The 23,878-nt window shown below is 44.0% G+C and overlaps 1 protein-coding gene across 4 annotated transcripts in view; it reads left to right on the top strand.

The window, feature by feature from the left end:
* Positions 1 to 23,878, top strand: part of VCAN (versican) — a 230,002-nt gene that overhangs the window by 111,302 nt on the left and 94,822 nt on the right. For all 4 annotated transcript variants that reach the window (XM_060280214.1, XM_035100044.2, XM_035100043.2 and 1 more), the window contains exon 2: positions 777 to 843. In XM_060280214.1, the coding sequence (XP_060136197.1) occupies positions 783 to 843 (61 nt within the window). In that variant the 5' untranslated portion in view covers positions 777 to 782. The remainder of the gene's footprint in view (positions 1 to 776; positions 844 to 23,878) is intronic.

The raw sequence follows: 23,878 nt of genomic DNA, 5'->3' as shown, positions 1-23,878 counted from the left end.
AGAACTATATTTAGCCACAGTTTATAAGGTGCTTTGTTGGTGGACTATGAGTTTCCACTGCTAAGTACTATTTGAAGGGAGAACCTTTGCCTTTATTGGAGGGTGTCAGAACGTAGATGCAGAAGTATGAAGGTATCGGACCATACATTGAAAGCACATGGCTTCCCCCAGAGAATTCTGGGAACTGTAGTTTGTTAAGAGCACTGAGAAGTGCAGCTCTGTGAAGCAAAGCCTACAGCTCCCAGGATTCTCTGAGGGAAGCCGTGTGCTATATAAGTGGTTTAAATGTATAGCATGAAAGAGAGAGCTAGTCTGGGTTTCACCACCCTTGACACATGGTGAATTAGAGCACCTGAAGCAAAAAATGGCAGAGGGCTGTCCCTCAATTAAAGGATATTAATTAATCACAACTAATCAATCAATCTCAATAATATGACTTTTAATTGATTAATAAATGAAACTGCCACTTATTTCACTTTAGTTTTTAGGTTATACACACAGCAGCCTTAGCAGGCATAATGAGAGGAGAGAGATTCCTCGTAAGTGGTTATGGGGAAACGTTTGTGTTTATGGTGCTTGTCACTTGCAGTCTGTGTGACTAGGATGGAAAAGCACCACTGGATAGTACCACTTGTCTAAAGAGCTAGAATAAAGACAACAAAATAGCCTGTAATTTGAGAAATATATATAATTACCAGATCAAGTATTTACTTAGAACCTTTTATGAGACCACAGCAGAGTACATTTAATTTATTTTGTGTTTTCATTCTTTGTAGGTCAAGATGTTAAAAACTCTCTTATGGATGTGCTGGACTTTAGCCGTAACAGGTGCACTTCACAAAGGTAAGGACATTGTGGAGCAGGAATATTTGCTGAAGTTGGCTTCTATGAGAATTGGAGAAGTCGTCTTGATGTTTTTTGGCAGTGGGAACATGGCAATCATTCTGAAGCAATTAGTCTGACCTCCATAACTTTAATGTCTATTTTTGTGTGTGATTCTTTTGCCCTGATGGCGCTTAGTTACACAGAAATGAAGGAAAATATCTGTATATTTATTTATTTAGGGTTGCCACTTCCTCCCCCACCCCTGGACAGGGTTCCTATGCGCCTTTAACAGCTGCTTGACAATGAAAAGAACTAAGGAGTAAAAGCTGGTGCTGTTATCAACCTATGATGTTGGGGGAAAGAAGCATCTCAGCACCATGCAAGAGCTAGCAAAGGTCCAAGAGTTCCTGCTGGGAACCGAGATTCTTGGATTATATTCCCGTGGTGAATCAGCCAGCGAGAGAGCACTCTGTTTCCTATGTAACTGCTAGTTAATATTCTGAATGGGAGCGGAATTGTCAGAGGTAGCTGTGCCTTTAGGGAATGGATCATGGAACTCAGTAGCAGAGCATCTGTTTTGTAGGCGTAAAGTCCCACGTTCAATCCCTAGCTTCTCAAGGTAGGACTGAGAGACAAGCCTGCAGCAAACCTTGGAGACCCAGAGCCAGTCAATACCAAGCTAGAAGGATCAATGGGTTGGTTTCCTATATTCCTATGTTGTTCTTCAGTGGCACAGTACATGCTTTGCATGCAGACGTTCCTAAATTCCTCCAAGTAGGGCTAGGAAGGACTATTTTCTGAAACCCTGCAAAGTTGTCGTCAGTCACTGTAGCCATTGTGAAGTGAGACAATGGTTATCTTTATTATATGCCAACTTTTGCACATCACACACATTAACCAGACATGTTATCTTCTGGTCCGTTGGCAAACCGAATACTGCATTAATAGTTGACTGTAGCTTACCAGAACACCTAGATTTACAGAACAAAGCATTTCCCACTGGGTTCCAACAGGACAATACCTGGTAAATAAGAGTAGTATTCCAGCCTCATCTCAAACTGGGTTATGGTGACTTCAGATGTTACAATATTGCTGTATGGAAAGAAGTACAACTTGTGATATCACACATGTGCATTGCTACATGATTGTTCACATGTGACCATCTACACAGAGATTGCATGGTGCTTCCCACACAGAAGTGTTTTCTGTGTAAAGAACGTTGTACCTTACGTTGCTTCAGCTGGTTCAACTGGTTTGTGTATTAAACCATTGGCAGACTTTTATGGGCTATATGTTCCACTGAGGTGGAGATTTCCATCATGATTTGCCCTGTCTGTTGCTAAGGTGGTATCTTTAATAGCAAGCTAAATGTATGTGTGACGTGAATGGAGGCATAATTTAAATATTTGCAACTGGGTGTAATCCCCTAACAGGAAAAAGAATGTATAAAATCAAAATTAATTGACCTGCCTTACACTTTCATATTTTTCCATATTAAAACCCAGTTTTTCTTAAAGCCTCCCTGCCACATTTCCCCGGGAATGTGCAAATACCATCTACAATTTCAATTACGACAACAAAAATACACTTATATTGAAAATAATAAGGCTCTTTGTAGGACCACTGCTGTTGTAATTTCATCAATGGTTTTTCATCACTGGCCTGGTTTTCACACCATGATAAACAATTAAGCCAGGGGTTCCCAACAAAATTTTCTCGAGGACCTCATTGAGCCACTATTATTACAAGGACCCCCATTAATTCCTAATCCTAAAATTAAAAAGTGAGAGCCAAATTAAAAGTCTTTTTATATTTTATATTTATACGTTTTTTACAGTTACAATTTAGGTTCAATGGACACTGACAAGATCGGTTCGAGAGTCACTGACTTACTTGCTTGAACATCAAATGCATTATCTTCCTCTTCATCCTTTGTCGTTTTAACGAACCACTTTTTAACCAACGGTCCATTTTTAACTACGTGAACTGTAGCTTCCGCGAAAAACAACACTTTGTTTACAAACACTACTGGGCCATTCCGTGAAAAATGAGCCTGATTAGAAAAAAATTATTTTTAAAATATACTTATTTTACTTATAGTTTCATTAACTAAACATATTAAAGTTCAATATTCCAAAGGAAAAAAGAATTTGAAATTATTTTTTTTCATGAGAAATCTGAGCTTGAAGTTTCAGTATCATTTTTCTGATTGTGTAGCTTAATTTTGTTCATTTAGGTTGGCATTATTTTTTAAAGATAAACAAAAATTGTGGTTGTCATTGTTGGTATATTATTAAAGTGAAGAACTTTGTCTACACATTGGACTTGAAAATTTTTAAATAGGTAAGTTATTTCTATTTTATTTTTATTATTGAATGGGATGCTGTTTCAGTGTCCCACCCGTGACAGCAAAAGGTACAAAAGTTTATTTTGTGATAAAACTAATTTATAGGTTATGTTTGTTTTATTGTGGGAGTATGTATTAGAGTATAACACACCTATCAATAATAAAAATGCAGTTAATTAATGTAAACACCATGAAATTTTAATAATTCTTTTTCTGTCCCACCCGTGACAGTTTTCAACTTGTTTTACTGTTGTAGCTTGAGTTAGTGATTTCAGCAAATGATTTCAGCTCTCTGCAGACAGGAGACAGATTCCTCATGTAACAATTCTTTATTCTGGCAAACAAGACTGAGGGACTGAGGAGAGGGGAACTAGCTAGAAAGGGATACATTTTGGAGGGAACAATCTCAAGCAATCACAAAGCTGCCTTTTGGTGGAAACCAATAAGACTAAGGCGCCAAATGCAGCTGCTTGAATGAATCAATAGTAGCTGTTCCTTCTGGAACATAAAGGCAGTTACCGTTACTTTACCCTAGTACGAATACATACAGTAATACAGATAATATAACCTTTGAATCAATACACAAAATGGGAAAGACTACATCTGCAGAACGTATGAGAAAGCTGCGTGAAAAACTAAAACAAGATAAAAACGAATGTGAAAGCTTCAAAGAAAAGGAGAGGGTCAGAGATAAGAAGAGGCGAGAAAAGTTGGTAAAGAATTTGTCTGCAAAATCACTTATGGAATACAGACGGAAAGAAACTGAGCGCAAAAGAAAGTACAGACAAAAGATAAAAGAAAAAAATCTAGGCCAATTGGCGACACTACTATTCCAGAGATTGGGTCATTTAAATGCCCACAATCTCTTGGAAAGGCTGTTACCAAAGTTAAAAGAGTGTTGCCATTAAGTCCACGGAAAAGAATAAAGAATAGCCATGTTACGAAAGCTTGTGTATGAGAGTTCACCTCAAGCGCCAAAACCACTACAGTGGTACCTCGGGTTACGAACGCGATCCGTTCCGGGTCGCAGTTCGTAACCCGAAAAGTTCGTAACCCGAAAAGGGCCCAAACCGCCTTTTGCGCATGCGCGCGCGGCAAAATACTTCCCGGTTTGCGAAGTTCACAACCCGAGGTACGACTGTATATGATAAAAGCCCTAAACAGAACACCAAAAGTTCTATTATTTCACAAGATAATATCTCAAAGGTCCATGAGTTTTATAATTCAGATGATATTAGCAGGCAGGCACCAGGATTTAAGGATGTCAAATCTATTAAAGATCCGACAAGTGGAAAAAGAATCAAAATCCAAAAGCAGCATATGAATATGACAGTCCAAGAGGCCTATGCCTTATTTAAGATTGCATAGCTGCCAAGTTATCCCTTTTTTTAAGGGATTTTCCCTTATGCTGAATAGGCTTCCTCGCGAGAAAAGGGAAAACTTGGCAGCTATGAGATTGATAATCCAACAGTTGAAATCAGCAATCAAAATCAAGAAAATATTTTTTTAATAGATTTTAATTTTAGTACAGTGGAACCTCGGTTTACGAACACAATTGGTTCCAGAAGTCTGTTCTTAAACCGAAGTGTTCGTAAACCGAAGTGAACTTTCCCATTGAAAGTAATGGGAAGTTGATTAATCCGTTCTAGACGAGGAAAAACACCCCCTAGAACGGATTAACCGCTTTGCTCCGATGCTGCAGCCGCGAAAGCGGTCCCGGCCTCCGCAAAGGCATCGGAGCAAAGCCCCAGCCTCCGGAAGGCATCGGAGCCGGGACTTCGCTCTGATGCCTTTGCGGAGGCCGGGGACCGCTTTCGCGGCTCCCCGGCCTCCGCAAAGGCATTGGAGCGAAGTCCCGGCTCCGATGCTTTCCGGAGGCCGGGGAGCGTTTCCGCGACTGGGCTGTGCAGCCGCGAAAGCAGTCCCCGGAACGCTCCCCGGCCTCCGGAAGGCATCGGAGCCGGGACTTCGCTCCGATGCCTTTGCGGAGGCCGGGGAGCCGCGAAAGCGGTCCCCGGCCTCCGCAAAGGCATCGGAGCGAAGTCCCGGCTCCGATGCCTTTGCGGAGGCCGGGGAGCACTTTCGTGACTGCAGCCCAGTCACGGAAACGCTCCCCGGCCTCCGCAAACGCATCGGAGCGAAGCCCAGCCTCCCCGAAGGTATCCGACGCTCCGATGCCTTTGGGGAGGTTTGGCCTTTGCTCCGATGTCTTCGGGGAGGCCGGGCCTTCGCTGCGGGCCTCCAGGAGGCATCGGAGCGAAGGCCCGGCCTCCCCGAAGGCATCGGACGCTCAGTAGACCTCCGGCACCTCGGTTTACTAACTTCCGGGTTAGGATAGTTCGTAAACCGAAAGTTCGTAAACCGAGGTGTTCGTAAACCGAGGTACCACTGTAAATACAACATTATACTTTGTAGGCTATGGTAGATAGTAAGTATAGTAATAGCAAAAGGTTTTTTGTAATTATTCTATTTTTAACAACCTTAATTGTATGTTAAATCAAGTGTATGCCAGACGCGTCCCACCCGTGACATTTCATTGTCCCACCCGTGACAGCATTTTTTCCTTAATTTTGTATCATTAAATTTCTTAACCTGAATTTCTGATTGCATAGTTGTAACCAATAAACATTGATTTAAACAAATATGCTGAGTTTATAATTGATTCACCTCCCAACTCACAGAGTTTTTCCATAAATCAAACTTATCTCAAGCCCCATGTCCTTTTTTTGTCCCACCCGTGACAATACTTTAACATTTAATAAAATTGTCAAAAATATCCATAAAAATAATAAAAAATTAGTAAAATGTTCAGTATCTTATTAAGAACATAGTTCAAATTTTGGTTGTTAATTTTTATGTATATTTACATTCTTACACATGTGTGAATACCAAAAAACATGGTCCAAGTGTCCCACCCGTGACAATGGAATGGCCCTAACTGTTTTGCAAAAAGGCAGCGCACGCCAGGGAGGAGGGAGGGGAATGGAGAAGACAGGGTACCTGCGCAGTAGCGCACAAATTAAGCCGACACGCGCAAAGCATCTTGAGGAGGTGAGCGTTAGTAGAATGCGCGCGCTGCCTCTTTGCAAAACAGTAGTGTCTGTAAAGCGCCACCTAACGGCATACAGCAGAACTACTGCCTCTATCTAATTCTACCGTCTTTCCCACATTTTAAGACACCGTCTTATCACTTTTTTTCCTCAAAAAAACACTGGGTGGCTTATTTTCAGGGAATGTCTTACCGGTATTTTTATTACATCAGGAGCAGTGTCCCTCTTTCTCCCTGTCTCCCTGCGGGGCAGGACTCTTGACTGAAAGAAAATGACGGGCAACAGCCACCACCAAGCTCCATGAGAGGGAGTCTGAGGGAAGGGAGGTGTGTGCATCGCTGGCCCAGCCCTCTCTCCCCGGCCCTGGGATGTTCGTGAGGGAGGGAAGGAGCTCCTCCGAAGGGCTGCTCTCTCTCTCTCCCCTCCCAGGTGGGGACTCACTTAATAGCAATCTGCTACACTGGAGCTTCTTAAATTTAAACCAGTACTGTATAATGGAATCTATCTGTGTGATGCAGTCGTAGCAGTAGCCTATACTAAAGCAAATAAGGATCTCTACCAGCCAGCCAACTGCCCAAGACTTAAGAGCGAAAGTTCCAACAATGTAGCACTTTGTAGCACTGATAGCAAAGAGGCTACCGGCTGAGATACTGTACAAAACAAAGAAGCCAGCTGAGCAGCAATTAAGATGGTAAATGGTAGCAATTAAGTAGCAATTGAGCCAGCAGAAAGCGGGGTGAGATAATCTGCTGGTCCTAACAACCCGTCCGTGTTTCTCTTACCCACAAAATGTTAACTTTTGTGTAGGGTGTAGGGCAGTGTTTAGCAGCTCCTAAACATCGAGAAGGGGAAAGTCCTTAATCCCCAAGGCAAGGACTGCGCCACCGGCAGCGATCCCGGTACCGGTACAAATCCTTAAAGGGGAAGCTCTACAGACAAGCAATGGAAAGAAAAAAGAATCCTCACTTTTTAAAAGGCTATTAAAAGGGGGAAAGGTGGGGGGAAGCGAGAGGTGGGCTGTGTGTGTGTGAGAGAGAGAGAGGGGGGGGGAGAGAGAGACGCGCACACAGAGTCTCTCCCTAAAGGGGAAGGCAGCGTCTTCAATCGCCCCTCTTTTTTCCCTCGTGCTTTCATCTTCTCCCCACCGCAAATGCCACTTTTCTCCTCTTCACCAAGCAAGCAGAGCTCACACAGCCTAGCTAAAAAAAAAATATTTTGGAATCCTTTTACAGGTATTTTAAAAAATGCTTACAGAAACAGGAGGGGGAATCACGAGGCTGCAGGAACGGCTCTACGGTGCATTTTTACAAGCTTTTAAAAGAAATACGTGTCTTTGGAGCGACAGTAAAATGGGGAGAGATTTTTATGGGGGAGAGTTGGCTGGCGGGAGGGGGGAAGGGTCTATCACTATGTCTTATTTTCGGGTTATGGCTTATATCGCGCAACTGCTTAGAAATCCTGCTATGTCTTATATTATGGCTACGTCTTAAAAAGGGGGAAACACGGTAGTTTTGCGCTAGACTCTGCTCATGCAGGAAGCGGCCAAAACAAAAAATCTGTTATCATACGAAATATATTTAATATATTTTTTATTCTAATAGCATCTTGAGGACCCCTCTGGCATAGCTCGCGGACCCCTGGGGGTCCCCTGACCACCTGTTGGGAACCACTGAATTAAGCAATTGCATCTTTAATCAGGGTTTCATGTGAATGGGACATACTGCTCAAAAGTCCCCTCTTCACTTTCCTCACAGGCCATGCTGGGAGCAACAAACCACAAGCCTTGGCTTTCTGTGTCATTCAAACCCAGACTAATGGTTTGTTTCTCTCCAAGCAAAGCACAAGTGGTAGCCAGGGTTTGCTCTTGGCCTGCTGCTTGTGGTTCATTTGGGGGAAACAAAGCACGAGCCTTGGCTTGGATGCCAAGGATTGTGGTTTGTTGCTCCCGGTGCAGCACGTCCAGGAGTGGTGGAAGAGCAAACAGAGGGACCTTTGAGCAGCGTGTACTAGCACACTGCTCATTTGCATTCAACCATAGTTAAGCATCTGTGGTGGCTGCTTTAATTTCCTTTGGGGAGCAACTGGCAAGCGAGGCAGCGGTGCCACATTATCTGTTTGAGAGCCTCATTTCAGAGGCTCAGATTGCTGAGTTTTGCCCAGATATAGCCTCCTCCTGCACCTCTCCCCTTTCTTCTCATGGCATCATCATAGAATCATAGAATTGTGGAGATGGAAGGGTCATAAACCACAACATATCAATATTGTGCCTAGAAGCTGCCTCAACCCTCCATGATTTCTCCATTTCATCTAAGGCAGCAGCTAACGTATGCCTCTTACACCTCACCTAATTTAAAGGGGATGCTGTTTTCCCCCCTTTTCTGGTGTCCCTTTTCCTGCTCCCCTTCATTTTCTACTCCACTCCACCTTCCACGGTCCCCCCTCCCCCGACCCTTTCCTCTGCTTTGATTCCCACCATCAGGTAAGGTTGATTTGAGCGAAGTAGTACACGCGGCAGCAAGTTGCTGAATGCAACCTTGGCTTCCCTTTGTTACAGATTGCATATACTCATCCCCAACTTCTCCCTTTTGTAAATCTTCACCTGCCCCTTTCCCCCTGGCGTAGTGGTGCCGTTTTGTGGTTTGCCTCAGGTGTCAGAATGTCTTGGGCTGGCCCTGGTCAAGAGATTTGTAGATGCCTCCGTCATGGAATGGCTATTGCCTCTAGCTCTATGGCATTTGTTTCGAAAGGGCCAGTGCGTATTAACAAGAAGCATGTATTGATGTGTTTGTGGGTGTTTCATGCTACTACATTCGGATGCATGTGCCCTCTTAAATATTATTGCTGCAGATGGAATGTACATTTGCCTAGTTTCACATGATTTACAGCCGGAGCCTGAACAGTAACTGATCCTTCACCATGCCTGGTTTACATCCTCCCTCTCTTTACTGTACAAACTCAGACCACAAGCCATCTGGCAGAACAGAAAGGTTTTTTGTTAGAATTCAATTTATTACCTTCATTGTCAAAGCCTCATGCACTTTTCTGCTTGTAGACTGGATATTTCTGCAGATCTGCTCTAGCAATCTATATACGTTGACGGGGTGATCCTAAGGGCTGATTTACACAGAAGGCACTTCCATATTGGTAATAGCTGGTGACCCCATTATTTGTGCCTAAGGTGTGTGTGTGTGTTGGACAGGGGAAGAAGAGGTTCACACAGTAGTTAAAGGGGTGCTCTTGGCTATATATTCAGAACTATGGTGGCTAACAGATTGAGGTTGAATCCTGACAAGACAGAAGTACTGTTTTGGGGGGACAGGGGGCGGTTGGGTGTGGGGGACTCCTTGGTCCTGAAAGGGGCAACTGTGCCCCTGAAGGACCAGGTGCACAGCCTGAGAGTCATTTTGGACTCGCAGCTGTCCATGGATGTGCAGGTCAATTTTGTGTCCAGAGCACCTGTCTACCAGCTCCATCTGGTATGGAGGCTGAGACCCTAGCTGCTTGCGGACTGTCTTGCTAGAGTGGTGCATGCTCTAGTTATCTCCCACTAGGACTATTGCAATGTGCTCTACATGGGGCTACCTTTGAACGTGACCCGAGGTACGACTGCATTTGGACCACAAAGCACTGATGAATAGTTCTCAAACATGACAAAAACTAATCCAGAATACGGCAGCTAGACTGGTGATTGGGAGTGGTCGCCGAGACCATATAATGCTGGTCTTGAAAGACCTACATTGGCTCCCAGTACTGAGCACAATTCAAAGTGTTGATGCTGACCTTTAAAGCCCTAAATGGTCTCGACCCAGTAAGTATATCTGAAGGAACGTCTCCACCCCCATCTTTCAGTTCTGACACTGAGGTCCAGCACCGAGGGCCTTCTGGCGGTTCCCTCACTGCAAGAAGTCAGGTTACAGGGAACCAGGCAGAGGGCCTTCTCAGTAGTGGCACCCGCCCTGTGGAATGCCCTCCCATCAGATGTCAAGGAAATAAAAAACTATCTGACTTTTAGAAGACACCTGAAGGCAGCCCTGTTTAGGGAAGTTTTTAATGTTTGACATTTTATTCTGTTTTTAATATTCTGTTGAAAGCCGCCCACTGTGGCTGGGGAAACCCAGCCAGATGGGCAGGATAGAAATTGATGATGATGATGATGATTATAAACTGAATTGCAAAAATTGAGGGAAGCTGTGCGTTTCAAAAGCATTTGCTGTAGATACTATGTAATAGAATAGCCGCTTCTGTGGAAAAACTGTATGTGGTCTGAAACTATAAGTTTGTTGGTCTTTCTGTTGCCCTTTCCAAATATTGTCCTGGCGATTCATATGTAAATCATCACCATTGATGATTGCATGCATATGTATTGTATGATGTGAACTGTTACCTGGAAGTCAAGATTGCTTTCAGCGGCTTCTTGCTTCATTTACTACTTCAAGGAAGCTGTATTTCTTCACTGATTTATGGAATTTGGTACCAAAATATGGGGCAATGAAGACTAGTTTAAATGACTTTAAACACTGCTATGTAAACTCATCCAAGATATACCTCTCAATGGTTTATTAGACATGAAATAAAAAAATTCCTTCAGTAGCACCTTAAAGACCAACTAAGTTTTTATTTTGGTATGAGCTTTCGTGTGCATGCACACTTCTTCAGATACAGTGAAATGGAAGTTTCCAGGCACTTATGTAGAGAAGGGGTGGGGAGGGGTGGGGATGGGGAGGGGGGATCACTCAGAAGGGTCATTAGACATGATTAGGAATGCTTGGGGAATTTGTGAATTCTGATACAAAGTTGCCTGAATCTAGTCTGCTGAGCTAATTGAAACATAGGTAGCCTTCAGAGCTTACACTTATTAGAATTTTGTGATAGTGCTCAGAGTGTACAGTGGTACCTCGGGTTACAGACGCTTCAGGTTACAAACTCCGCTAACCAGGAAGTGGTTGCTCCAGGTTAAGAAATTTGCCCCAGGATAAGAACAGAAATCGCGCGCCAGCGGTGCAGTGGCAGCAGGAAGCCCCATTAGCGAAAACACGCCTCAGGTTAAGAACCATTTCAGGTTAAGAACAGACCTCTGGAACGAATTAAGTTCTTAACCCAAGGTACCACTGTATTTGGACCACAAAGCACTGATGTCAAACATGACAATCTACATCAGGCATCCCCAAACTGCGGCCCTCCAGATTTTTGGCCTACAACTCCCATGATCCCTAGCTAACAGGACCAGTGGTCAGGGATGATGGGAATTGTAGTCCAAAACATCTGGAGGGCCGAAGTTTGGGGATGCCTGATCTACATGTATAGTGCCTTCCATGTACAGGAAGAATATCTCTTTTAGGAGTTATGGGGCTGTTCAAGAGAAATGGACGGATCTTTGGGTTGCAAGCTGGCATCACAATATTCTGGAATAATTAATTTGTGGAAGGTTTTTCTCTAAGGTTTTTCTATTTTGGTTATAGAATAACAAGCACATATGGACCTGTGCCTTCATAGCTGATCATGGGGCTGGGGGTTGCTCAGATTAAAGATTTATATTTATTATAGTTAACAATATTGTCATAAATTCTACTCTTATTTATCCAGAGATAAAATCCAACATATAGTTAGCAGAGTAAAAACATAAACATATTGCAGGATTCCCAAAAGTAGATCAGAGACAATCGTATTTCATCCAGCAGAACTTTACTGCTACTGAAGGCAAATAAACAAAATGTTCACAAATCCAATACAAATACAGGATTGACACTGCCCACAAGAAATCCAGTTGCAGCAGACTTAACTTAAACTTACAATAACTTATAGCAAGACTAAAACCTTAACACTAATATACAGGCTTCAGAGGCAAAGTTGTGTTGGTATTATGATCATAGCAAAAGTCATATAACAATTTCTTTGTTGCCTCTCAAGTGCTGAGCATCTTTAAAAAATGCTATGAGGGAAGCTCCAGCAGCAAAGACCTTCCCCCCCCCCAATGAATAACAAGATGAGGTTTAACAGCACATATTTTCAACCCAGAGGGCTGGGTCCTTTGGATAAGGGAAGGCTGCGATTCTGATTGAGGTCAAAAAGGAGAAGAGATTTTATTCTGTGTAGAGAAAAAAAAATGTGACTGTGAGCTCACAGTAGGTGGGATACAGAATTTATAGCTTCTCTGGGATCCCTGCCTATAACTACCTCCCTTTAAATTAATTAAACAGCTCAACAGCTTTTATAACTGCCTAGCAACTGAATGCATTAGCTCTCTGGGTGGAAGACTATTACCACATGTTCGAGAGGTGATTGTTTTGCAATATGCTTTGTGCACATTTACTGAAGAGTGGGATCCTTAGGCTCCCTCAGTGATGGGACGGAATTAATACATAAAGACGGAGGGGGTTGGTGTAGAACCTTATACTTCCCAGGTTATACAACGTAGACCCTCCAAGTGTCCCTGTTTTCCAGGGACGTCCCTGATCTAGAGAGGCCACCCCGGTTTTTGATTTGATCCCAGAATGTTTCACTTTTCCTTAGGATGTCTTTATTTTCATTTGGAGGGTATGGAGTTATCCAACCCCTGAGCCTTCTGAAGGCAATCCTGTATAGCAGTGGTTCCCAACAGGTGGTCCGGGGACCCCCAGGGGTCCGCGAGCTATGCCAGAGGGGTCCTCAAGATGCTATTAGAATAAAAAATATATAAAATATATTTCGTATGATAACATATTTTTTGTTTTGGCCGCTTCCTGCATGAGCAGAGTCTAGCGCAAAACTAGAATTAGATAGAGGCAGTAGTTCTGCTATATGCCGTTAGGTGGCGCCTTACAAACACTACTGTTTTGCAAAGAGGCAGCGCGCGCGCATTCTACTAACGCTCACCTCCCCAAGATGCTTTGCGCGTGTCGGCTTCATTTGTATGCTACTGCGCAGGTACCCTGTCTTCTCCATTCCCCTCCCTCCTCCCTGGCACGCGTTGCCTCTTTGCAAAACAGTAGTGTTTGTAAACAAAGCGTTGTTTTTCGCGGAAGCTACAGTTCGCGTAGTTAAAAATGAACCGTTGGTGAAAAAGTGGTTCATCTCATTAAGAACTGAAAATTAAAACTAACTGTATACTGATGGAGTACTCTGTTGTAACTGTAAAAAACGTATAAATATAAAATATAAAAAGACTCTTAATTTGGCTCTCACTTTTTAATTTTAGGATTAGGAATTAATGGGGGTCCTTGTCACAATAGCGGCTCAATGAGGGGTCCTCGAGAAAATTTTGTTGGGAACCCCTGCTGTATAGGGAAGCTTGTTTAATGTTATTATGTTTTTATATATGTTGGAAGCTGCCAAGAATGGCTGGGGCAACCCAGTAAGATGTGTGGGGTATAAATTGTAAAATTATCATTATGGAATGGGATGTCCCTATTTTCATCAGAGAAATGTTGGAGGGTATGACAACAGTGCTGTTCGGAGCCCCGTTTTCCTCTCACAGAGCTACAATTCACAAAGTGGTTTAATGATCAACCCTTTTCTTTTACCGTAATCAAGAAACTCTAGGAATTGCACTTCTATGAGATGAGTAGGGATCTCCTAACAACTCTCAGCACCTCAACAAACTACGGTTCCCAGGATTTATGTGTGTGTGTGTGTGTGAAGCCATGACTGTTTAAAGTGCTTTAAATGTATGGCGCCGATGGGGCTCAAGTCTGCTCTATCTCTGGCTGACAGCTCTTGTGATTTTCGGAGACTGCTGTAATTGGTTTACGTTTAAAAATATATACATTCAGAAACAGCATTCAATAAAAATTTTCAGAAACTAAACAAAAACAAAACACAATGGTGTATGAGAAATAAAACTTAGTAAGAGTACTAAACCAAAAATAAAAAGTAACAGTCCAGGATAGCTTGTGTAAGCATATGAGTTTAATAGCTCAGTTACCATAGTAGAGCATCAGACTTAATCCTGGAGTTGTGGGTTCGGGCAAAAGATTCCTGAATTGCAGGGGGTTGGACTAGATGACCCTTGTGATCCCTTCCAACTCTATAATTCTATGATGTAAAGGTCTTTACTGTCTGCCTTATGAATTACCTTGGAGGGTGTATTCTAGAAGGTAGGTGTTATCACCAAGAAGACTTGCTTCCTTACAGGGCCGGCTCTAGGTAGAGTCCCGGTGGCGCGGGGTGCCAGGGCGCCGGGCCAGTAGGCAGGGCGCCGGAGCGATCTCCGCCCCTCAGCGCCAGGGCGCGCGACCTGCTTGAGACTGCCCTGCTTCCTTAGTGTCACTTACTGACATTCTGCTAGTGGTAGAACAACCAGCAAGGTCCTCTAGGAAGATCATACCGTAATGATTTGCTTGGTCCATCCCGGAGAGGGAGTCTATAAGATACCCTAGTCTGCAAATGGAATGCCCCCCACCTCAATGTCAAGATGCATAGCATCTCTGAAGATTTTATTTCGTATCAGTAGGCAGAACAAACATAATCCACACTACTATGTGTTGTGTCTAGCTGTCTGCTCTTCCCAGAAGGCTGAAGATATGGGCCCATATCTTAAAGAACTGAATTTTTGCTATAAGGTATACTGTGTCTTATGAGTTTCTGCTCTCCTCTAGGAGTTTCTGCTTCGCTGTCTTCCTTTTCTTTTTGCTGCATTTATTTATGATATAATATTTGTGCAGCCTGAGCCTAGCCATGTTGGAGGGCTCAGGAGGAACATCTGGGGTGCGGGGGGGGGGGAGTGTACCACCACCCTGCCCATCAGCTCCGCACCCGCCAATAGTCCTGATTTTTCTGAGACATTCTTGATTGATAGAAGCTGCCCCGGCTCCTTATGTCAATAATCTAATTTGATTAACCCTACATTTTACGAGAGAGAGAGAGAGAGAGAGAGAGAGAGAGAGAGAGAGAGAGAGAGAGAGAGATTTTTATACACCTCTATCATGTCCTGCTGTCCTAACTTCTAATCTAAGTAAAGGTAATGGGACCCCTGACCATTAGGTCCAGTCACAGACGACTCTGGGGTTGAGGCGCTCATCTCGCTTTACTGGACGTGGGAGCCAGCGTACAGCTTCCGGGGTCATGTGGCCAGCATGACTAAGCCGCTTCTGGCAAACCAGAGCAGTGCATGGAAACACCGTTTACCTTCCCGCCGGAGCAGTACCTATTTATCTACTTGCACTTTGGCATGCTTTCAAACTGCTAGGTTGGCAGGAGCAGGGACCGAGCAACAGGAGCTCACCCTGTCGTGGGGATTCGAACCGCCGACCTTCTGATCGGCAAGTCCTAGGCTCTGTGGTTTAACCCACAGCACCACCCACTCAGGGTCATCTTAAGCATATCTGGCACCCTGGTGCCGTGGTGCGATGATCCCTCCGGCGCACCCCCCATTTCCCAGCGTGGCTGCCTGGCAGGCGTGGCAGCGCGGCGCCCCCCCTGGCGGCCCAGTGCCCTGGCGCCCTGCGCCACCCAGCCTTGCCGGAGGGCCGGCCCTGCACCCACTGTGGCTCTAAGTAGCTCACAACATTGTCACTTTTTCTCTTAGAGGAGCTGCTCCTCATTGTCTTCAAGTTGTCCAGATGGCAGTGAATTAGGTCTACTTGCAAAGAACTGTTCTCCAAGACACTTTTACAGGGACAAGTTTTTGGAGGTTCCCAGCCTCTGTCTCCAGGGCAGTGATTTTCAGCAGCATAAAACCGTTGATTCACTACCTGACAAAACAATTCTCTTAGGTTTCCTTGCAGGCATGCTCTGAGCTGGGGTCTTGGCAGTAGTTGGCCAGCTTTTCAAGCTTACCTCCCAGCAGCTCTCTGGTGGGTCTTTCTTCATGAGCCTCTAGCACATATTTTTTTAAATTGTTCTCCCACTTGGCTCAGTAGTGCTTCCAGCATGATGATAAATGCTGCAGAACTGTGAAGCTGTGGCCTGCTTGCACTTATCTAGCTTTCAGAAAGTAGCTGTTATGTCTCAGCCTCTGCTGAAACAGCAGCCGTAGTTCCTCACTTCCTCATGCGTTTGTGATTTAGATTCTTGTGACTTTGATCGCCTCCCCTTGACTCTGCTCGCCCTGCTAGGGAAAGCTTTCCCCCCTAGAAAGCTTTTTGGTGTCACCCTGATCGTGCTCAGATAGACAATCATTGCCTGGCAATATGCAGACTTACATCTGAGTGAAAATATCTATACGCTGGGCTGGCCAGAGGCAGTCCCCAATTTGAAGCACTGCCCAGTCTGTCGGGTTTAAAGATTTTTAAACATTCAAAAGAAAGAGCAGGCACTTTGGAGTTGCCCATCAACTGTTAGCATCTGATCAGCAGAATGAGTAGGCATGCAGGTCACCTGGTCAGTCTTCCTCACTATGGTGAGATGCATTATATTTCTATTTAAACTATGGTAATTATTTCTAAATATGTACACGAAAATATTGTGCAAATCTGTGTCCTCATTTGGTGGCGATGCATAAATGACCACCCTAGCGTAGTCTGCATTTTTATACATCTTTGGACACTGCTCTGTTTTGTGAGAGTGAGCACATGTCCTTGCAAAGCCTTTACCCATTTTTGGACATGTGAACTATTGCTTCGTATTTCCATTCCTTCCTTTCTTCCTCTGAAAGGTTAAGCAGGATTTCTGATGTGCAGGAGAAAACTAATTTGGCCAATTTCATGCTGTTTGGTTAAGGCTTTCTTATTAATCTCTAGACTTACTTTAAATGTGTATAAGTGACCGTAACAAATATTTGCACGAAATATAAACATGCATCATGATTTCCTGCACCCCATTTCTCAGGAGAGGTGCCAGTGCCAAGCTGAACATATGGTTTAGGCAAATTTATTTTGATTTGAAACATCCTATCTCTAAAAGGCTCAGCCAATTAAAATGGATACTTCAACAGAAAGGGCAATAAATCATTCCTGAATCTGCAGCATGGGCTGCTACAGGAGCAAAAAATAATCACAAGTCTATTATCCCCCCTTCCCCAATTCTTCCCAGTTACAGGTTTGATTGATCTGATTAATCTGAAAGCTAGACCAGAGAGAACTCCCAGGGAAAGGTACATTGGGATGCCTATTATAGAATACAGTGGTACCTCGGGTTACAGATGCTTCAGGTTAACAAACACTTCAGGTTACAGATTCCGCTAACCCAGAAATAGTACCTCGGATTAAGAACTTTGCTTCAGGGCGAGAACAGAAATCGCGCAGCGGCAGCGGGAGGCCCCATTAGCTAAAGTGGTACCTCATATTAAGAACAGTTTCTGGTTAAGAACAGACCTCCAGAACAAATTAAGTCCTTAACCCCAGGTACCACTGTACAGTGGTACCTCGGGTTAAGTACTTAATTGGTTCCGAAAGTCCATACTTAAACAGAAGCGTACTTAAACTGAAGCGAATTTTCCCATTAAAAGTAATGGAAAGTGGATTAATCTGTTCCAGACGATGAAAAACACCCTCTAAAACAGCAATTTAACACGAATTTTACTGTCTAATAAGACCATTGATCCATAAAATGAAGGCAATAATCAATGTACTGCTCTATAAAATAAATAAGACAGTATTGTAGATGATAAAAAATAATATTATTACAGTGGTACCTCGGGTTAAGTACTTAATTGGTTCCGGGGTGCCATTCACACCCTGAAAAGTACTTAATCCGAGTGGCAATATTTAAACTGAAAGTACTCAAACCGAAGCGTATTTAAACCGAGGTATGACTGTAGTTGAATATATTTATGGCTACACTGTCACTTTTTGTTCTGTATTGAACAGAAAGCTCGTTCATCATGCATTGTGGTTGGCTCTGCTGTTGGGCACTATGAGCTTGTGTATCATGAAAGAGCAACTGATGATTATTAAATTTGTTATAGTTGTGTTTTCATAGAGCCGTAGAATTGTAGAGTTTGGGGGGTGGGCGAGGCTCATCTAGTCTAATCCCCTGCAATGCAGGAATTACAACTAAAAAGTCCACGACTGATGGCCACCCAACCTCGGCTTAAAAACCTCCAATGAAGGAGACTCCACCACCTCCCTAGGGAGTTCGTTCCTCTGTCAAATAGGTCTTGCTGTCAGCAAGTTCTCCATGATGTTTAGTGGGAATCTCCTTTCTTGTAACTTGAAGCCATTGGTTCAAGTCGTACCCTCCAGAGCAGGAGAAAATAAGTTTGCTCCATCTTCCATGTGACAGCCCTTCTGATATTTGAAGATGGGTGCATGCAGTGCTTTGTTCTGGGGGATACTCAAGAGTATGCAGTACCAGCACCCCCCCCCCCAAAAAATTAAAAGTGTGGCACTTACTGTAACAACTTCATGGTGAATACCAGCTCCTTTTTTCCTAAGAAAAATTAAAGCACTGGGAATACGCATGCACATTCAACGGCTAATGGCATCCATGTCACCCAGAAGGTTGCAGCCGCAGAGATAAGAAAAGAAAGAGTCCTTCCATTGTCTGGAGAGGTCATTTCCTGGTTTGCGTGGAGAACCCGTTTTCAACGAAGCCCAGCAACGGAAACACGCAACTGTATTGAGGCAGCACTGGGTGTAGGAATTTAGTGCCTCTAACAAATTTGCACCCGGGGCAACCGCCCACGCTCTGCCCCTGACTCCAGCACCTTGTTCTCACAGAGGCCAACCAGTTGAATATGGGAAACGAATGCAACAGTACTCTCCCCAATTGGGATTTCCAACAGCTTGTGATTCCCACCATGGCTCTTAGCCCTGCGTGTTTAGTTTTCTTTATTCTCGTTTGCGTATCTTAGTATGTAATATCTTCTCCACCTACTCTGTATTTCTCAGCATACACATAAAATGAGCATTTATAAAAACATCCCTGGCGATTACTACATGCAAGTAAATGCTGTTTCCTAAACAGCTAAATAACTTGCAGGTGTCGGAAGTGCTCATTGCACTGTTGGTGGCCAGCCACTAGTTCACAGATATTACGTTTCTCAATTGTTTTGAATTAATACATTAATTCTTTTTGAACGGGCTTTTAAGAAAGGAAGGACGAAGTTCGCTTTTGTATCCAGGGCTGTCAAGTCGCATTGAGTTAACTTAATGAGGGATTAAGGGTTGGCATTTGGTGTTAGCAAATGTAAAGTTTCGTCTCCAGACATGCTGCAGGCAGGTTAGATGAGCAGTAGCCAGCATTACCCTTAAGGATATTCTTTTGTTGTATGGAAACATTTTGCAGTAAAGTGTTTGCAGCTGGAGATGTATAAAAACCATTGTAAAAGTCCTTTAATCAAGCAGGGACTATCCACGTGCTTTCACTTCCTCTTTGGGCCCTTCTCCCATAAAATGCCGTGGGATGTTTTATTTCGGTGATATGTTAAGCCCCTAGATTGGAAAGGGGCAATAATTAAAAGGCAATGATTTGTTGCCTGGAGTGTTTTTTTCTTCTGGAAATAATGGGAATGTGGCTGTTTTCTCTAGATAAATGTTAAAAATAAACCGACACTTGCTTAGAATTACTAGATTATGTATTCTTTTAACATTTTACTTTGCTGATTCTCAATAAACATTGAGCAAACCTTAACAATGTAGGGTTAAAAAATGCAATAGTTCTAACCAGAGTGGTTGCTTATATACACTAGAAAACAGCACCACGTTTTTTAGAATAAAAACCAACCTCGACCTGGCAAAAGGTCAGGATAAGAGCCTGGTACATGAACCAAACTTCCAGATCTTTGGCCAGTGCTCAGAGATGATGGGCACTGTTTATTCTGTAATAAACTTAAATCTGTGCGGTATCAGCTGGGCCCAAGCAAGGGGATGGGCTTTAACAAGACCCAGAGCTCCAGGGGAGGCAAGGCCTGGGCTACAAGCCCATTTCTGTGAGGGGAAAAACAAGTTAACTAGTAGATGGTGCATTGAAGATGTTTATACAAACTTATTTCCATGTATTCATACATGATATCCAGATCTTTGAGATTTTCTAGAAACAGTTGGGGTAGAACAAGTAATATTCTGAAAAGCGAGCCGCTGGCCTGGGCTCTCCAGAGAAGGAGAGGAAACACCCCCCCCCCCCGATGCGTAGAGAAAAATCATGATGAAAGGGTCTTTGGAGTTGTGTGTTTTAACTCCAACATCATGCTCCTTTTGTCCCTACCATCACCGTGTAATGTCTGTAGCAAAATATTCCTCTTTCACCTGGCTTGACGTCTACATTCAATTACTGAGTAAATGTGGAGTCAGAGAGAGAGGGGATTTGTAGTTTGAAACACAAAGGAAAGTATGTCATCTTTAGTGTCATGCCCTCTCAAGAACTACAGTTGTGGGATGTAAAACTGCAGTCAAGTACAACATTCCTACAGTGGACATGTCAGGGGATGTTTTGTACCACTCAGGAGACAACTTCCTGTTCCCTTCTGAGCCGGGACAGACTTCCACTACATGTGACTTGAAGAGGGTGTGGTATGTTGTAGTAGCATGGAGCATAGCTGCCAAGTCTCTGTTTCCCGCTGGCAGCCCGGATTGGAAAAAATCCTGTAAATCCCCCGGATTTCCTACCTGCCAGGGAGGCTCCATTTTGGGTGTTGGCGCTGCCCGATTTCCAGTGCCCAGACATGGGTAGCGTGGCACCGGAAGTTGCTTCTACGCATGTCTAGACATGCGTAGAAGCAACTTCCGGTGCTGTGCCGCTGCTGATCCCACAGTTTTCAGCGGGAGACTTGGCAGCTATGGCATGGAGGAGCACACGTCCTTCATGTTGTGTGGACAAGCAGAGTCCCCCCAAACCCCAGGCAACCCCTGAGTGGAATAATGACTCAAGACAATGTGTTATGGGATTAAAAATGGCCACAACTTTATTAAGATTCAGATGTAGGGAGACCTTGGCTCAGGCATTGGGCGTTTATCCTTCCCAGTCCCCAGCTGGGGATCTGGGGGACTTCAGGGTTATCCAGAATGTATGGGGTTGGGCTGGCTCTGGAGAACATATTTATTATTATTTATTATTTATACCCCGCCCATCTGGCTGGGTTTCCCCCAACACTCTGGGCGGCTTCCAGCAAATACGAAAATACATTAAAATATGTTCAAGCAGAGAGAGCCCGCTCCTGTTCGCCGCCGCTGGAGGGAGAGAGCAATGACAACCTCTCGGTGTATGGCCAATGCTTCCACCCAAGACCTCTTTAACGGGAGAATTCTGATCTTGCTGCCACAAAGGGGGGTGAGGTCACCGCCTCATGCCCCCCCTTTAGGAAGATAGCCAAAAAAGATTCTGTCCAAGGCCTGAAACTGCCAAAGTTGTGACGTATTGCTAGGGGAAAGGTGAAACCTGCCAATGCAGGGAAATTCCTTTCCGGCCCTTCAACAGTGGCCCTGACGTAGCAGCTTCTGCGTACCTGTGAAAAGGAGAGGTTAACCTGCAAAATAAGACTTAAATGAGGGTGTGGAGGGTGGGAGAAGCTCTGGAGCCAACTGCTGCTTCGCAGGTAAGATTCAAATTCTATTGTGTGAGCTGGACATTCCCTCCCCTTACCTGGCCAGTCCCCTGGCAACGCCTCCCCAGGCGGGATTGGATGATTGGCTAGGGTAGGCGGAGACCCCAGGTATCCAGCCTGGGGAGGTAGTGGCCAGTTCCGAACTACCAGGGAGTCGCTCTGTGATCCAGGGGGCTGCCCACAACCACGCAAAAGTCGCCCCCCGTTTAATGTGGGGAGCAGTCATTCTGATCAGTGTGTGTTCTTCATGTTGTATGTTGCTGTGTGTTTGGAGAAGTGACTGCTTAGTCGCAGTCACTTGGGACTAACTTCTTTATGGAATAGTTCTAGTTGTTATGTAACCTAAGCCTGCCTTCAGGGATATGTCTGTGAACCTGAATGAATGTGTGAGTAAACTACTTTTATATTAACGTTAATCAGATTCTTGTGTTTATTCTTTTTAAGAGGGATTAGAAGGGATTTTACCAGGAAGAAATCTTTAATAGTAAGACTCAGAGATGAGTCAGCAACAATCTGATTGCTGTGTAATTTTTAAAAGGCGGATGTTTGGAACTCTACTAGAATACAAAACTTGCTATCGCAAGTTAGGAAGGATATCATCTTCTCCTGCCTCCCTAATCATCCCCACAACAGCTCCCACTGATCCATAGTTCCTGCAGGCATTTCCTGTGCACAGGTTGGAAAAACCAATAGGGCATGGCAGCGGAAGGGAGAAATTAGTCACAGGAGAAGCCAGTGCTGCTGAAAATATTTACTGGGCCCAGGAAGTAGGTGACCAAATGAGGCAGACCTCTGGTCCAAAAATTGTGCTGAGCCATGGACCGTTGATCCAAGGGACAAAGAATGATGCTGAAATGGCAATTGCCAGGTCCCTTAGGTGTGATTTATATACATACTGTAACACATACATCTGATATTGCTAGAAAGACAAGCCAGGGAGCCAGACACACATGGAGCTTTAATAAAGGGACCTGAAGAAGCTAATTCATGCAGGTGACAACCATTTTGTGTGGCGGTTCTGTCCCCAGCCCCTGCATGATAATGGCAGAGTGCGCGTAAATGTGCCCCACCTTGTTCTTCCCTATTCTGCCCCATTCTTCCCTTTTCCGGGCCCAAAAGGATCCATGCGTCAGCGATAGTGCGCAATTTGGATGCGCCTAAAATGCTCACCACCTGTATGAATTAATCTTCCAATTTTTCTAAACAGACATGGCCTTTTGCTGGAAGAGAGCGAGGAAGGGACCCTCGTTTCAATTTGTCCTGGCCATTACCAGCCTGTATCGAGCTCAGTGAAATTAGGCTTGGCCATTGGATATCACTAGTGTTAACTGTGCTCTCTTATGCTGCAAATATGAGGGAATTCTCACAGACTCCCACGGCGTAAGAGTTGTGCAGGAGCTGTTGGGCTGTGACTGGTTCTCACACCGTCATCATTGGCCACGCTTCCTGCTGTATTTTGGATAGGTTGGCTGTGGGAAGGGACTGTACACATGTGGTCAGGAACCCCCTTAATGAAGAAGCTTTTTGTACATCTAGGACCATTCCCACAGTCACCCAGTTCCTGTTTGGCAGAACTTGGACTATGTCCTGTGTACTCATTCTTTTAATGTGTCAAGGCTTTTGAGTGACTGCCCTGCTCCAAGGATTTAAATTAATGTTTTAAGACAAAAGGGATGTCGAGAAGATAACAAGTGACAATGCCACCAATGTATATGGGTTGCTGGTTTTTTTTTTTTAAAAAAAATAGAAATGCTATTCTGAGGTGACTCCTTTCTGTAAAGGGGACCCCCCCACACACATAACTGAGATTCCATATTTTAAACACAATGTTATTTTTCAGTGGCTGGGTTTTATGAGGCTCTATTTGTCATACAGGGCCTCACTTATAAGAGGGACAGGCAACTTTCAGTCTTCCAGATGTTAATTTTATTAAATGTATATATCATGTCACATGCCTCAAAGGAGTCCTGAAGCAATTTACAGGACAATAAACTACAAAAAATACAGTTTAAAAGCCATTAAAACAATATGCTCCTCCACTTCTCTTCCTGTGGCTGTGCCCAAACCTGGGGCCATGGTTTGTATCCTTCAAAAAAACCACGAGTGATAACCAAAGTTTTAAACTATGGTCCAATGTGACATGTAAGGGAGCTGTTCGAATCAACCAATTGCTGCACACTTTCAGCTGTAGTAAAAGAAGGGGGCTATTGTTGCTTGAATTTTAAGTCTCTGTTGATTTTGTGTGGATCAGCTTTTGCC

This window comes from Zootoca vivipara, chromosome 11, assembly GCF_963506605.1.
Source record: "Zootoca vivipara chromosome 11, rZooViv1.1, whole genome shotgun sequence".
Lineage (NCBI taxonomy): Eukaryota > Metazoa > Chordata > Lepidosauria > Squamata > Lacertidae > Zootoca > Zootoca vivipara.
The sequence above is the reverse complement of the archived record's forward strand: the minus strand, read 5'-3'. Positions and strand labels throughout refer to the sequence as shown.